Source organism: Pongo abelii, chromosome 6 (assembly GCF_028885655.2).
Source record: "Pongo abelii isolate AG06213 chromosome 6, NHGRI_mPonAbe1-v2.0_pri, whole genome shotgun sequence".
Taxonomy (NCBI): Eukaryota; Metazoa; Chordata; class Mammalia; order Primates; family Hominidae; genus Pongo; species Pongo abelii.
This window is the reverse complement of record NC_071991.2, coordinates 44,847,881-44,861,806: the sequence shown is the minus strand read 5'-3', so window position 1 is coordinate 44,861,806 and position 13,926 is coordinate 44,847,881. Positions and strand designations below refer to the sequence as shown.

Below are 13,926 nucleotides of genomic sequence, written 5' to 3'. Positions count from 1 at the left end.
CCAGGCATGGACCTGTAATCCAAGCTACTTGGGAGGCTGAGGCAGGAGAATCACTTGAACCCGGGAGGTGGAGGTTGCTGTGAGCCAAGGTCAATGCCACTGCACTCCAGCCTAGGCAACAGAGCAAGATTCTGTTTCAAAAAAAAAAAAGAGGCTGAGATGCAGCATATAACAATGATGATAATGACACCTACAGTGCCGGGGCAAAGTTCTCAATGCTTTGCCTGGGCTTATTTAATCTTTACAACAATCCTATGGGCTGATGCTATTATTCATAGTTTATAAAGGAGAAAATGGAGGCACAGAGATGTAAAGCAACTTATTTAGGGGCAGACAGGTAATAAGGAATATCCAGACCCTCAGCCATGATTCTGGCCTTCCTTAGCCCCAGCCTAGCTTTAGCATTGAGACTGAGATTACAGTGGGCCTGGCCACCCTCCCTCACCGTGGAATAAAGGGAAGGCCAGGAGAAAGGAGGATAAAAGTGAAGAAATAGGGTACAGAAGGAGAGAAGGAAAAGGAATCAAAGTCCCTCAAAAAACAACCTAAGACTGGGCGTAGTGGCTCACACCTGTAATCCCAGTACTTTGGGAGGCCAAGGCAGGTGGATCACCTGAATTCGGCAGTTCGAGACGAGCCTGGCCAACATGGTGAAACCCCGTCTCCACTAAAAATACAAAAATGAGCCAGGCATGGTGGCAGACACCTGTGGTTCCAGCTACTTGGGAGGCTGAGGCAGAAGAATCTCCTGAACTTGGGAGGTGGAAGTTTCAGTGAGCCGAGATCGTGCCACTGCACTCCAGCCTGGGCTGGAACAACAAACAAACAAACAAAAAACCTCCAATACTCCAACCTAAGTCATTATTTTCTATTTCCTTTTTGTTTTTATTTTTTAAAGACAGAATTTCCCTCTGTCATCCAGGCTGGAGTACAGTGGTGTGATCATAGCTCACCATAGCCTCCAACTACTGGGCTCGAGCAATTCTCCTGCCTCAGCCTCCTGAATAGCTTGGACTACAGGCATGTACCACCATGCCCAGCTGTAATAATAAAAATTTTTTTGTGTGTGTAGAGACAGGGTCTTGCTATGTTGCTTGGGCTGGTCTTGAACTCCTGTCTCAGCCTTTCAGAATGTTGGGATTACAGGTGTGAGCTACTACTCCTGGCCATTTTTTTCTATTCCCAATAAAAGAAACATTTCCCCATTTTATAATTTTAAAGGTTTTGAAGCAGGAAACACCTAAGCTTAGATCAGTTTTTTGCTTTTATATTTTTCATCTGACATCTTTCCTGTTCTTTCTTCCTCCTTTGTTCACCAAATAGATATATTCTGTGTACACATTTCTCACTTTTGTTTGGTATCATCTTAGCATTTTGGTGTTTAGTTCAAGCTGTTATTGATAAAGTTGCTTAGAAAAGCATCATTGTTGGCCAGGCATGGTGGTTCACGCCTGTAGTCCCAACATTTTGGGAGGCCAAGGTGGGCGGATCACCTGAGGTCAGAAGTTCAAGACCAACCTGGCCAACATGGTGAAACCCCCTTCTCTACTAAAAGTACAAAAATTAGTGGGGCATGGTGGCAGATGCCTGTAATCTCAACTACTTGGGAGGCTGAGGCAGGAGAATCGCTTGAACCTGGGAGGCGGAGGTTGCAGTGAGTCGAGACCATGCCATTGCACCCCAGCCTGGGCAACAAGAGCCACACTCCATCTCAAAAAGGAACGTGTCATTGTTTTGTGCCCTTTCTCTCCAATAAGCACTTAAAGGGCACAGTCCATGTTTTTTAATGTCTGCTATATCGTCATATAAACAGCTTGTTTTATTTTATTTTTTTTTGAGACAGATCTCACTCTGTCATCCAGGCTGGAGTGCCATCGTGTGATCATGGCTTACTATGGCCTCGACCTCCCGGGCTCAAGCAATCCTCCTACCTTAGCTGGAACCATAATTGTGCGCAACTGTGCCTGGCTAATTTTTTTTGTTTGTTTGTTTTGAGATGGAGTCTCACTCTGTGAGCCACCGCACCCGGCCTTATTAAAATTTTTTTTTTTTTTTTTTTTTTGGTGAAAACAGGGTCTTCCTATGTTGCCCAGGCTGGTTTTGAACTCCTGGGCTCAAATGATCCTTCGACCTCAGCCTCCCAAAGTGCTGACCTTACAGGTGTGGGTGAGCCACCACACATGGCCTGTGCAGCTTGTTTTAGAAGTTTTCAAAAATTAGCATTATTATTATTATTTATGTTTCAAGATCTGATCCTACGGGTCTTAAACAGAATCCCCAAATCAGTGAGACTGGTCTAGTGCTGAATAGTGTGTATGTATCTCTAAGACTCACAAGAGAATGATTTATAATTGTATCAACTTAGTAATTGACCATAAATGATAGCCATATAAAGTAGAATATCTTTTTGTTTGTTTCCTTGTTTTTTAAAAAAATTTTAAATTTTATTTTGTCTTTACAGAAAGTAGAATATTTGATCCGGAAGATTCAATTTCTTGTTAAGTAGATATTCTTAAGAGGCCAAAGCAGTTAGCAGAAGATTCTCTGATGAGCATGAGGAATATCATGTATTAGTATATTTTATTTTATTACTTTTTATTATCCCTGCCAGTCTCAGGCAGTAGAAGTGCCTGGCAAGTCCTGCTCCCAGAGATGATGCTTTGTTTATTCAGCCAATGATGTTCATCGCTTTTAGTCATTGTTGGATACATGTGGAGGAATGTTTATTTTCTAGCTCAACATTTGTTTTTTTTCTTTAAAGCTTCTAATTTCCGTATTGGTATCTGATTTCAGCCCTGCAGCACTTACAACCATTGGTTTTCTTGCATTTTCCATTCCTAGATAGAACATTCAATGTATTAATAATTTCTCTTGCTATTTCAGTTGGCCACCAGGGTAACATTTGTATTTCTACTAATTTTATAAATTGTTGTTCCCTATATAGTGAGGCCTATTTCTCCTTTGTACTTTTTAGTTTCCACCGTGGAAACTAAACCACAACAGATCTTTCTTTGTCTAGGCCTTTATTATGTCTCATCACCATACATTTGGTATCGGGCTTTGTTCCTAGCAGGGATTTATTGTCCTTTTTTTTTTGAGACAGACTTTTTGCTCTTGTTGCCCAGGCTGGAGTGCAATGGCACGATCTCGGCTCACTGCAACCTCTACCTCCCAGGTTCAAATGATTCTCCTGCCTCAGCCTTCTGAGTAGCTGGGATGTGCCATCATGCCCGGCTAATTTTTTTATTTTTGGTAGAGACAGGGTTTCACCATGTTGACCAGGCTGGTCTCAAACTCCTGACCTCAGGTGATCCACACACCTCGGCCTCCCAAAGTGCTGGGATTACAGGGGTGAGCCACCACATCTGGCCTATTGTCCTTTTTTTGACCAGTTACTATGACTCCTTCTCTTCACCCTTCTAATTAATACATTTTAATATTCATATTATATATTTAATTGTTTTGGGTTTTTGAGATAGTTATTCAACTCAGATGTGAGAAAAAGGGATTTTCATTAAAAGCAACTTGGTGGTATTTTCACATTTCAGTAGAAAACTAGTTTCATTTTATATCCACTTCTACAGTTCCTCAATTAAGTAAAATTTGGTTGTTGTTTTCTTTCTTTCTTTCTTTCTTTCTCTTTCTTTCTTTCTTTCTTTTTCTTTCTTTCTTTCTTTCTCTCTCCTTCTTTTCCTTCCTTCCTCCCTTCCTTCCTTCTTTTCTCTTTTCTTTTATTCCTTCCCCTCCCCTCCCCTTCCCTTCCCTCCTCTCCCCTCCCGTCCCCTCCCCTCCCCTCCCTTCTCCCCTTTCCTCCTCTTCTCTTCTCTTCTTTTTCTTTTCTTTTCACAGGATCTTGCTCTGTCCCCTAGGCTGGAGTGCAGTGGCGTACTCCTGGCTCACTGCAGCATTGACCTCCTGAGCTCAAGTGATCCTCCCACCTCAGCGTCCTAAGTAGCTGGGAATACAGGCGTGTGCTACCACACCCGGCTAATTTTTTCATTGTTTGTAGAGACAGGGTTTCACCATGTTCCCTAGGCTATTCTCAAACTCCTGGCCTCAAGTGATCCACCCACCTTGGCCTCCCAAAGTGTTGGGATTACCAGCATGAGCCACCACGTCTGGCCTGGTTGTAGTTTTCTGATTTACTATTAGATTAGATTATTTTTATTTGTGTAACCAAAGAGCATATTACATTTATGTATACTCTTCTTTTTGTAGAGTTAGCCAGTCAGTGGGTGTATCTGTGTGCCTGCAGGGCCAGGCAGGGAACCTAAGTGAGGAAAGTGAGCAGGAAAGTGAGCAAGGATGCAGCTGAAATTTCAGCATTGTCTCCACTAGGGGACACGAGGCCAGGGCTGTTGGTCTTTTGTTCACTGCTGTGTCTGCTCTGCACGGAGCAGTGTCTGTGACATAGTTGGTGCTCAATAAATATTTGTTGAATGAATCAGTGTGTCAAAAGGTCATCTAAGAAAGGCAGTGTGAATTTTTAAAGATTTCTAGATTTTGAAATCATGGCAGCTAGTTAAAAACTTTAAGAATTGTGTGGGTCACGTATATTTATTGCGGCACTATTCACAATAGCAAAGACTTGGAACCAACCCAAATGTCCAACAATGATAGACTGGATTAAGAAAATATGGCACATATACACCATGGAATACTGTGCAACCATAAAAAATGATGAGTTCATGTCCTTTGTAGGGACATGGATGAAGCTGGAAACCATGATTTTCAGCAAACTATCGCAAGGACAAAAAACCAAACACCGCATGTTCTCACTCATAGGTGGGAATTGAACAATGAGAACACATGGACACAGGAAGGGGAACATCACACACTGGGGCCTGTCGTGGGGTGCGGGGAGCGGGGAGGGATAGCATTAGGAGATATACCTAATGTTAAATGATGAGTTAATGGGTGCAGCACACCAACATGGCACATGTATACATATGTAACAAACCTGCACGTTGTGCACATGTACCCTAAAACTTAAAGTATAATGAAAAAAAAAAAAAGAATTGTGTGGGTCAAATAAAACATGTCTCCCAAGCTACAGGTTTTTCCAGTTTATGTCCTTTAACCATACATTTCCTGTCATGTGCCATGGACACAGAGCCTTCTGAAACCCCAGTTAGATCAGGAAAGCCTGTAGGCCTCCAGTTTAGACTCCTGACATTATCTCCACCTGAGAAATGAGTGCAAATATCTAAAATAAACTACTGGCCTGGTGCAGTGGGATCACTTTGGGAGGCCTAGGCGGCTGGGTCACTTGAGGTCAGGAGTTCGGGACTAGCCCGGCCAATATCATGAAACCCTGTCTCTACTAAAAATAAAAAATTAGCCGGGCATGGTGGTGCACGCCTGTAATCCCAGTTACTATGGAGGCTGATGCAGGAGATGTCATTGGTTTATCTCCAGTTAGAACTAATGCTTCTTGGCTGGGTGCGGTGGCTCACACCTGTAATCCCAGCACTTTGGGAGGCTGAGGTGGGTGGATCATCTGGAGTCAGGAGTTCGAGATGAGCCTGACCAATATGGTGAAACCCTGTCTCTACTAAAAATACAAAAATTAGCCGGGCATGTTGGTGGGTGCCTGTAATCCCAGCTAGTTTTAGCAGTCGATAGTACAATTAAATTATAGTTCTAGAAATTGATAGTACTATTTTTATTTTTATTTTTAAGGTCACTTAGAAACTGCTTTAAATGGCTGGGGTCGGTGGCTCATGCCTGTAATCCCAGCACTTTGGGAAGCTGTGGATGGGGGTGGATCATCTGAGGTCAGGAGTTCGAGACCAGCCTGGCTAACATGGTGAAACCGTGTCTCTACTAAAAATACAAAAATTAGCCAGGTATGGTGGTGCACGCTTGTAATCCCAGCTACTCAGGTGGCTGAGGCAGGAGAATTACCTGAACCCAGGAGGTAGAGGTTGCAGTGAGCAGAGATCGTTCCTCTGCACTCCAGCCTGGGCAACAGAGCGAGACTCCATCTCCAAAAAAAAAAAAAAAAAAAAAAACCCAAAGATTAATAGCTCATGTTATTATTTTCAGGAGTTGGTGATGATACACGAACTTGGGGGCCACCTTTTGTTGGGACAGAAAGTACATATTATCTCAGTGTTAACCGAAATAAAAAAGTAAGAATATCATCCCTTTTTTGCTTTTTGTGTGTAATTCTCTTGTAATAGCAAAACTGTTGATATCATTGTGGCTTGTTTTTTTCTTCCTTAAAAAAATTAAGATGTAACTAATATTTCGAGTAAATTAAACTTCTATTCATTTACCATTCACTAAGTAGAAACAATGGAGCTTTTTACTACTCTTTCTTACCTACTAAGTAACTTAGAACATTTCATAAGAATTTATAATGGAAATAATTTTATGAAATAGAAAAATCATTTGATTCCTTAGATTTGTTATTATTAGGGAATAATTGCCTAACAGTCAGTATTATACTTTAAAAACATCTCCTATCATCCTTGTTAGCATATTAATATATCCTCATGGTAAATACAATCAGTAAAGATGATTTAAATATTTCTTCATGCTTAAAATAAATTTAAGAGGATGATCTATGATATGAATGGCTTTCTTGTCAGCAATAAGAAGAACTTTCATGGCTGGGCACGGTGGCTCACACCTTTAATCCCAGCACTTTGGGAGGCTGAGGCAGGCGGATCACGAGGTCAGGAGATCGAGACCATCCTGGCCAATATGGCGATACCCTGTGTCTACTAAAAATACAAAAATTAGCTGAGCATGGTGGCGGGTGTCTGTAATTCCAGCTACTTGAGAGGCTGAGGCATGTGAATCGCCTGAACCCGGGAGGCAGAGGTTGCAGTGAGCCGAGATCGCGCCACTGCACTCCAGCCTGGGTGACAGAGCAAGACTCCGTCTCAAAAAGTAAACAAAGAAAAACTTTTATGATAGTATTTTAATATACATACTTTATTTTTTTTTTACTTTTTATTTTAGATTCAGGGGATACATGTGCATGTTTGTTATGTGGGTATATTGCATAATGGTGGGGATTGGGCTTCTTGTGTTTTGGTCATTGAAATAATATATATATATATTTTAATTTTTAGAGTATTGCTGTTAATATCAAGGATCCAAAAGGGGTGAAAATCATCAGAGAGGTACAGTATGATGTATAGAAGGCATCCTACCACCTAGGTTATAATTAGGGATTGGAATATCAGAGCAAAAGTGTTTTAAAACTCAATTTTATGGGTGATCTGTATGTTTGCTACAAATACCTTTTAAGTATTTACCTTGATTTGTATACTTCTTTGTAAGTGTAATGTGCTTTAAATTTTTTGTATATTGTGTATCGTTATGGTGCTAGCTACTATTGACTGAGCACCAACTCTGCAGCAAATCATGGGCTTGGGCACTTTGCTCATGTTATCTCCTCTAATCCTCATATTTTACCTTGTAAATGAAGTATTGAGATCTCATTTACATAAAAGGGAATTGAGTTTCCTGGTGCCTAAGTGATGCTCCAAGATTACCTAGCTAGTATGGGGAAAAGCTGACATTTGGATCTGGGTCACATCACTGGAGAGTCCAAGCTTTCTCTAACCCTTACTCAGATGACTAATATATCCAGACCTGATCTGAGCATCTTTCTTAGAGGAGCTGGAAGGCACAGTGGTTAAATTAAGGATGGATACCTTTGCATGGGATTTGAATCCTGCCTTCTGTGCTTACTGGCTATATGACCTCAGACAGGTTACATAACTTCTTTGTGCCTCAGTTTCTTCATTAGTAAACTGGAGGTAATAATAGTACCTACTTTCTTTCTTTTTTTTGAAACAGAGTCTCGCTTTGTTGCCTAGGCTGGAGGGCAGTCGCATGATCTCAGCTCACTGCAACCTCCACCTCCTGGGTTCAAGCAATTCTCTTGCCTCAACCTCCAGAGCTTGGGATTACAGGTGTGCACCAGCACACCTGGCTAATTTTTGTAATTTTAGTAGCGATGGGGTTTCACCATGTTGGCCAGGCTGGTTCGAACTCCTTATCTCAAGTGATCTGACTACCTTGGCGTCCCAAAGTGTTGGGATTTACAGGTGTGAGCCACCGTGCCCAGCCCAATAGTACCTACTCTCTAGGGTTGTTGTTAGAATTGAGTTAGTCTGTGTAAAATGTGTAGACGAGTGCTTGCCACATAGTCAGCACTCATGAGGTATTATTTCCTATGTTATTTCCTGTTATTATTTCCTATGTTCCTGATGTTGGATTCATCATGTGGGATAAACCTTGTTTGCCATCCTTGTTAAGGTTTACAGTTGAATCTAATGGATGTACAGTATTCTTCTGTATTCGAGGGATTGGTTCTACTAGAACCTCCAAATATACCAAAATCTGTGCATACTCAAGTCCTGCAGTCGGCCCTGTGGAACCTGCTTATACAAAAAATTGGCTGTCAGTGTACATGGGTTTTGCATCCAGTGAATACTGTATTTTCCATCCACGTTTGGTTGAAAAGAATCCACCTAGGGGTCGACTTGCACAGTTCAAACCCCTGTTGTTCAAGGGCCAACTGTACTTAGGGCTATTTGGTTAGAGAACCAAGTCTCAAACTTACTTATTTACTTAGAGACAGAGTCTTGCCATGTCACCCAGGCTGGAGTGCAGTGGCGCGATCTCGGCTCACTGCAACCTCCGCCTCCTGGTTTCAAGCAATTTTCCTGCCTCAGCCTGCGGAGTAGCTGGGTCCACAGGCATGTGCCACCACACCCGGCTAATTTTTATATTTTTAGTAGAGTTGGGGTTTCACCATATTGGTCAGGCTAGTCTCAAACTCCTAACCTCAGGTGATCCACCCGCCTCGGCCTCTCAAAGTGCTGGGATTACAGGCGTGAGCCACCGCGCCTGGCCTCAAACTTTATTTTTTACCAAAACATCAACTTAGCTTCAATTGCTCTGCTGCTGCTATATGTTCTCTATCTCAGTTATTGAATTATTAAGATCAGAATCAGGGACCATTCTTTTTGGTTCTGCTGGATCAATGCAGCCAATTTAGAATTTTCATTAACTAGATATATTTTGAACCCAAAACTTGAAAATCATCCTGATCTTACCACCCTTTCTTCCCGTATCTTTCCTGTAGCATAACTTAGGTTTGTTTGTTTTTGTTTTTCTTTTGAAACTTGGTTTGATTTTTCTAAATTGTTTTCCTGGCCTCAAGCAATCCGCATGCTTTAGCTACCCAAAATGCTGGGATTACAGGTGGGAACCACCATGGCCAGGCAATTGCTTTTAGGTAGTTATACAATTAATAAGTTATGTATCTTACTATCTAAAGGAAAAATTATTTTTTCTCTATTCTTTCATATTTCTGGTACAGATTTCTCTTCTGGCCTTAAGAGTACCAAAAAATGCCAGGCATGGTAGCTCATGCCCGTAATCCCAGCACTTTGGGAGGCCGAGGCGGGCGGATCATGAGGTTAGGAGTTCGAGACCAGCCTGGCCAACATGGTGAAACCCTGTCTCTACTAGAAATGCAAAAATTAGCTGGGCGTGGTGGTGTGTGCCTGTAGTCCCAGCTACTTGGGAGGCTGAGGCAGGAGAATCGCTTGAACCCGGCAGGCAGAGGTTGCAGTGAGCCGATATTGCACCACTGCACTCCAGCCTGGGTGACACAGTGAGATTCCATCTCAAAAAAAAAAAAAAACGATTAGCAAAAATAACCCCTCTCCATTTAGGCCTTGGTGGCTATGATTGCTAATACAATGAGTCTAGTTTATAGAAACAGTTCCTAAGTATTACACAAGGCAATCAGCTGGATACATGAGAGCTTCAAAAAGTATGACTCCTTTGTCAGCTAGGCTAACCAAAAACAGGTTGTGTAAAAACTGAAACTCTGCCTAGAAAACCTATATGAAACTTAGTATTATTGTGGCAATATGATTTGATAGCTTCTGATCATGTGTTATCCAATATTTCAGACAATTTTCTATGTTAATTAGTTGACAGTCACAATATCATTATTATGGGCATGTGTTATGGTCAGCAGAGCAATGCATGAGTTTTATTTTCCTATAACATTTTGTTATGAAAAATTAAAACATTCAGAAAAGTTGAAAGAATAATGAACTCTCATTTATCCTATGCTTAGATGAAACAAAAATACTAGAATTTTGCTATATAGCATGCAGTTTATTTTCTTTCTTTTTTTTTTTTGAGGCAGAGTTTTGCTCTTGTCTCCCAGGCTAGGGTGCAATGGTGCGATCTCGGCTCACTCCAACCTCTGCCTTCTGGGTTCAAGCAATTCTCCTGTCTCAGCCTCCCGAGTAGCTAGGACTTCAGGTGCCCACCACCATGCCTGGCTAATTTTTGTATTTTTTAGTAAAGACAGGATTTCACCGTGTTCGTCAGGCTTGTCCTGAACTCCTGACCTCAGGTAATCCACCTGCCTCAGCCTCCCAAAGAGCTGGGATTGCAGGTATGAGCTACTGCGCCTGGCCAGCCTGCAGTTTATTTTCTTTAGTGCTTGTAGGAGTGCTTTTTTTTTTTTTTTTTTTTTTTTGAGACAGTCCCACTCTGTTGTCCAGGCTGGAGTGCAGTAGTGAGAATTTGGCTCACTGCAGCCTCCACCTTCTGGGCTCAAGCAATCCTCCTTCTTCAACCTCCTGTGTAGCTGGGACTACAGGCACGTGCCACCATGCCTGGCTAATTTTTAAATTTTTTGTAGAGACGAAGCCTTGGTATGTTGCCCAGGCTTGTCTCGAACTCCTGACCTCAAGTGATCTACCCCCACCCCCTCAGCCTCACAAAGTGTTGAGATTACAGCTATTTGGCCTGGCCAATTACTGTGATTTTTTTTTTTTTTTTTTGAGATGGAGTCTCACTCTGTTGCCCCAGGCTGGAGTGCAGCGGCGCGATCTTGGCTCACTGCACCTCCACCTCCTGGGTTCAAGTGATTCTCCTGCCTCAGCTTCCTGAGTAGCTGAGACTACAGGCATGTGCCACCAGGCCCAGCTAATTTTTGTAGTTTTAGTAGACACAGGGTTTCGCCATATTGGCCAGGGTGGTCTTGAACTCCTGACCTTAAGTGATCTGCCTACCTAGGCCCCCCAAAGTGCTGGGATTTACAGGTGTGAGCCACTGTGCCCAGCCAATTTTTTTTAAAAAGATTTTTTTTTTTTTGAAGCAGGTTCTCACTCTGTCACCCAGGCTGGAGTGCAGTGGCGTGATCTCGGCTCACTGTGACCTCTGTCTCCCAGGTTCAAGTGATTCTTGTGTCTCAGCCTCCTGAGTAGCTGGGATTACAGGCATGTGACACCACACCTGGCTCATTTTTTTGTAATTTTGGTAGAGACAAGGTTTTACCATGTTGGCCAGGCTGTCTTGAACTCCTGACCTCAAATGATCTGCCCTCCTCGGCCTCCCAAAGTGCTGGGACTATAGGTGTGAGTCACTGCACCTGGTCCTTTAAAAACATTTTTAAAAGTATGTAGTCACAATTGAAATTTTGGGAAAAAAATTTCCCAATTTTTTGTAAAATTTCTGTAAAATTAAGGTTTACAATGCTACATTGTCCTCTAATTCCCGTAACAGCAGTCTGGGCATCACAATCTGGATTTTGTTCCTGACAGTTCCTGGTTTACTGGGCTATAGTTTAGTAGCCTGAAGAAAAAAAAACTCCAGTGGTTCTTAAATACATTTAAAACTGTTTGGGAAGAATGCATCTGAAAGGTGTGAAAACATTTCAGAATCCTGCTTACGTGCGTTAAGTGCAAGTTATAATGAGGAATATTACATAATAACAGGGATGCTGAGTAGTAAAGACATTGTGTTTAGGTCTGTTTTTGGAGACAAGGTCTAACAGTCTCCCAGGCTGGAGTGCAGTGGCGCCATCACGGCTCACTGCAGCCTCAATTTACCGGCTCAAGTGATCCTCCCACCTGAGCCTCCTGAGCAGCTGGGACCATAGGTATGCACCACCGTGTCTGGCTAATTTTTGTAGAGGTGGGATTTTGCCATGTTGCCCAGGCTGGTCTTGAACTCCTGATCTTGAACTCCTGGGCTCAAGCAGTCCACCTGCCTTGGCCTCCCAAAGTGCTGAGAATGGAGGAGTGAGCAACCACACCTGGCCTATTTAGTTTTCTTGTAAAGGTTTAAAAAATGTTTTTCATTGATTTAGTGTACTTACATTCTAATTTTTCTACCTAATCTTTTGAGAATCTATTTGGACAGACCATGTAGTCTAGATATTTATTACATCCGAAGGATGCAGAATCTATTCTGCATGTTCTTACATGTACTTACAAAAACTTTAGTAGCCATTATTTTACTGACAGTAATGCTTTAAGTAGTTGACCAGAACTTGTATGTTTATCTAATTTGCTTCATCAGTCCTGTGATTTTTCTGAGCTGTTACAAAGGGAGAATCAATTGTGTAAAGTTAAAATTCTATCATGTGGGGATTTGTTGAGTGGAAGTCTGACTCATGTTCACCTCTTCCATCAGCTTGCAGCTGTTTGTGATGTGTTTGTGGAAAACTATGTCCCTGGCAAACTGTCTGCAATGGGCCTGGGATATGAAGATATAGACAAGATTGCTCCTCACATCATCTATTGTTCCATCACAGGTATTTCAATCCCACACCCTTGTCAGTTAAAAGGTTTTCCAGTTTCTGTATTTTCTTACTGCTATAAGAAACCTCTTGCTGGCTTTTTTTTTTGGAAGTTATTCTACTTTCCTTTTTCCAAGGCTGTTTAGGTTGCTGAACATTACTTTTTTCTTTCTTTTTTTTTTTTTTGAGACAGAGTCTCGCTCTATTGCCAGGCTGGACTGTAGTGGCGCAATCTCGGCTCACTGCAACCTCTGACTCCCTGGTTCAAGCGATTCTTCTGCCTTAGCCTCCTGAGTAGCTGGGATTACCAGGCACGTGCCACCACGCCCAGCTAATTTTTGTATTTTTAGTAGCGATGGGGTTTCACCATATTGGCCAGGATGGTCTCCATCTCCTGACCTCGTGATCCACTCTCTTCAGCCTCCCAAAGTGCTGGGATTACAGGCGTGAGCCACCATGTCCGGCCTTGGCTGCTGAACATCATTAAGGAACATTAACCTAAATGAATATTTTCATAAATTTATTGGCTATTCGTATTTCTTCTTTGAATTGTCTGCCTATAGTTTTGCTAATTTTTATGTTGATGTTTTACAAATGTTTACGAAGTACTGTTACTAACTCTTGCATAGGTGAATTTACAGTTGAAAACAATTCTTTTTTTTTTTTTTTTTTGAGACAGAGTCTCACTCCGTCGCCCAGGCTGGAGTTCAGTGGCATGATCTTGGCTCACTGCAACCTCTGCCCCTAAGTTCAAAGGATTCTCCTGCCTCAGCCTCCTGAGTATCTGCGATTACAGGTGCCTACCACCATGCCTGGCTGATTTTTGTATTTTTAGTAGAGATGGTGTTTCACCATGTTGGCGAGGCTGGTCTCTAAATCCTGACCTCAGGTGATCCACCCACCTGGGTCTCCCAAAGTGCTGGGATTACAGGCATGAGCCATCACTCCCGGCCTACTGTTGAAATTTTAATGGGCTTTAAGATAATAACATAGGAACCCAAGGTATCCCTTCAGTATATTCAGAAGCACTAAGCCAAAGGAAGGAAAAGAGTGGCATAAAGTCTTCCAATTGTTCAGCCCTTGCCAGTGAACCACTTATATATGCATGTATGTGTATGTTTAGGCTAAAGGGAAAAAGTCACAATGTTACTTAGTTTTCTATATAAGTACTTAACTCTTAATTAGGGATGCAATAGAGAAAAGTGACTCATAACATAAAATGTTATATTAATAGTTTGCGTCAGAAAAATTCATAATATTTTAAGTTTTTACTCAGTCATCCACCAAATATTTACTGCAAGCCTATGATCTTCCAGGCAATAGACTCAGATTCTGGAATACAGGAG

At 42.0% G+C, this 13,926-nt stretch overlaps 1 protein-coding gene across 19 annotated transcripts in view; it reads left to right on the top strand.

Annotated features, from left to right (window-relative positions):
* SUGCT (succinyl-CoA:glutarate-CoA transferase) overlaps positions 1–13,926 on the top strand; it is a 735,129-nt gene that overhangs the window by 47,539 nt on the left and 673,664 nt on the right. For 17 of the 19 annotated variants that reach the window (XM_002818027.5, XM_009242849.4, XM_063725727.1 and 14 more), the window contains 3 exons: positions 6,049–6,134; positions 7,086–7,136; positions 12,475–12,595. In XM_002818027.5, the coding sequence (XP_002818073.2) occupies positions 6,049–6,134; positions 7,086–7,136; positions 12,475–12,595 (258 nt within the window). The remainder of the gene's footprint in view (positions 1–6,048; positions 6,135–7,085; positions 7,137–12,474; positions 12,596–13,926) is intronic. The other 2 variants (XM_063725726.1, XM_054560560.2) reach the window with 1 other exon arrangement.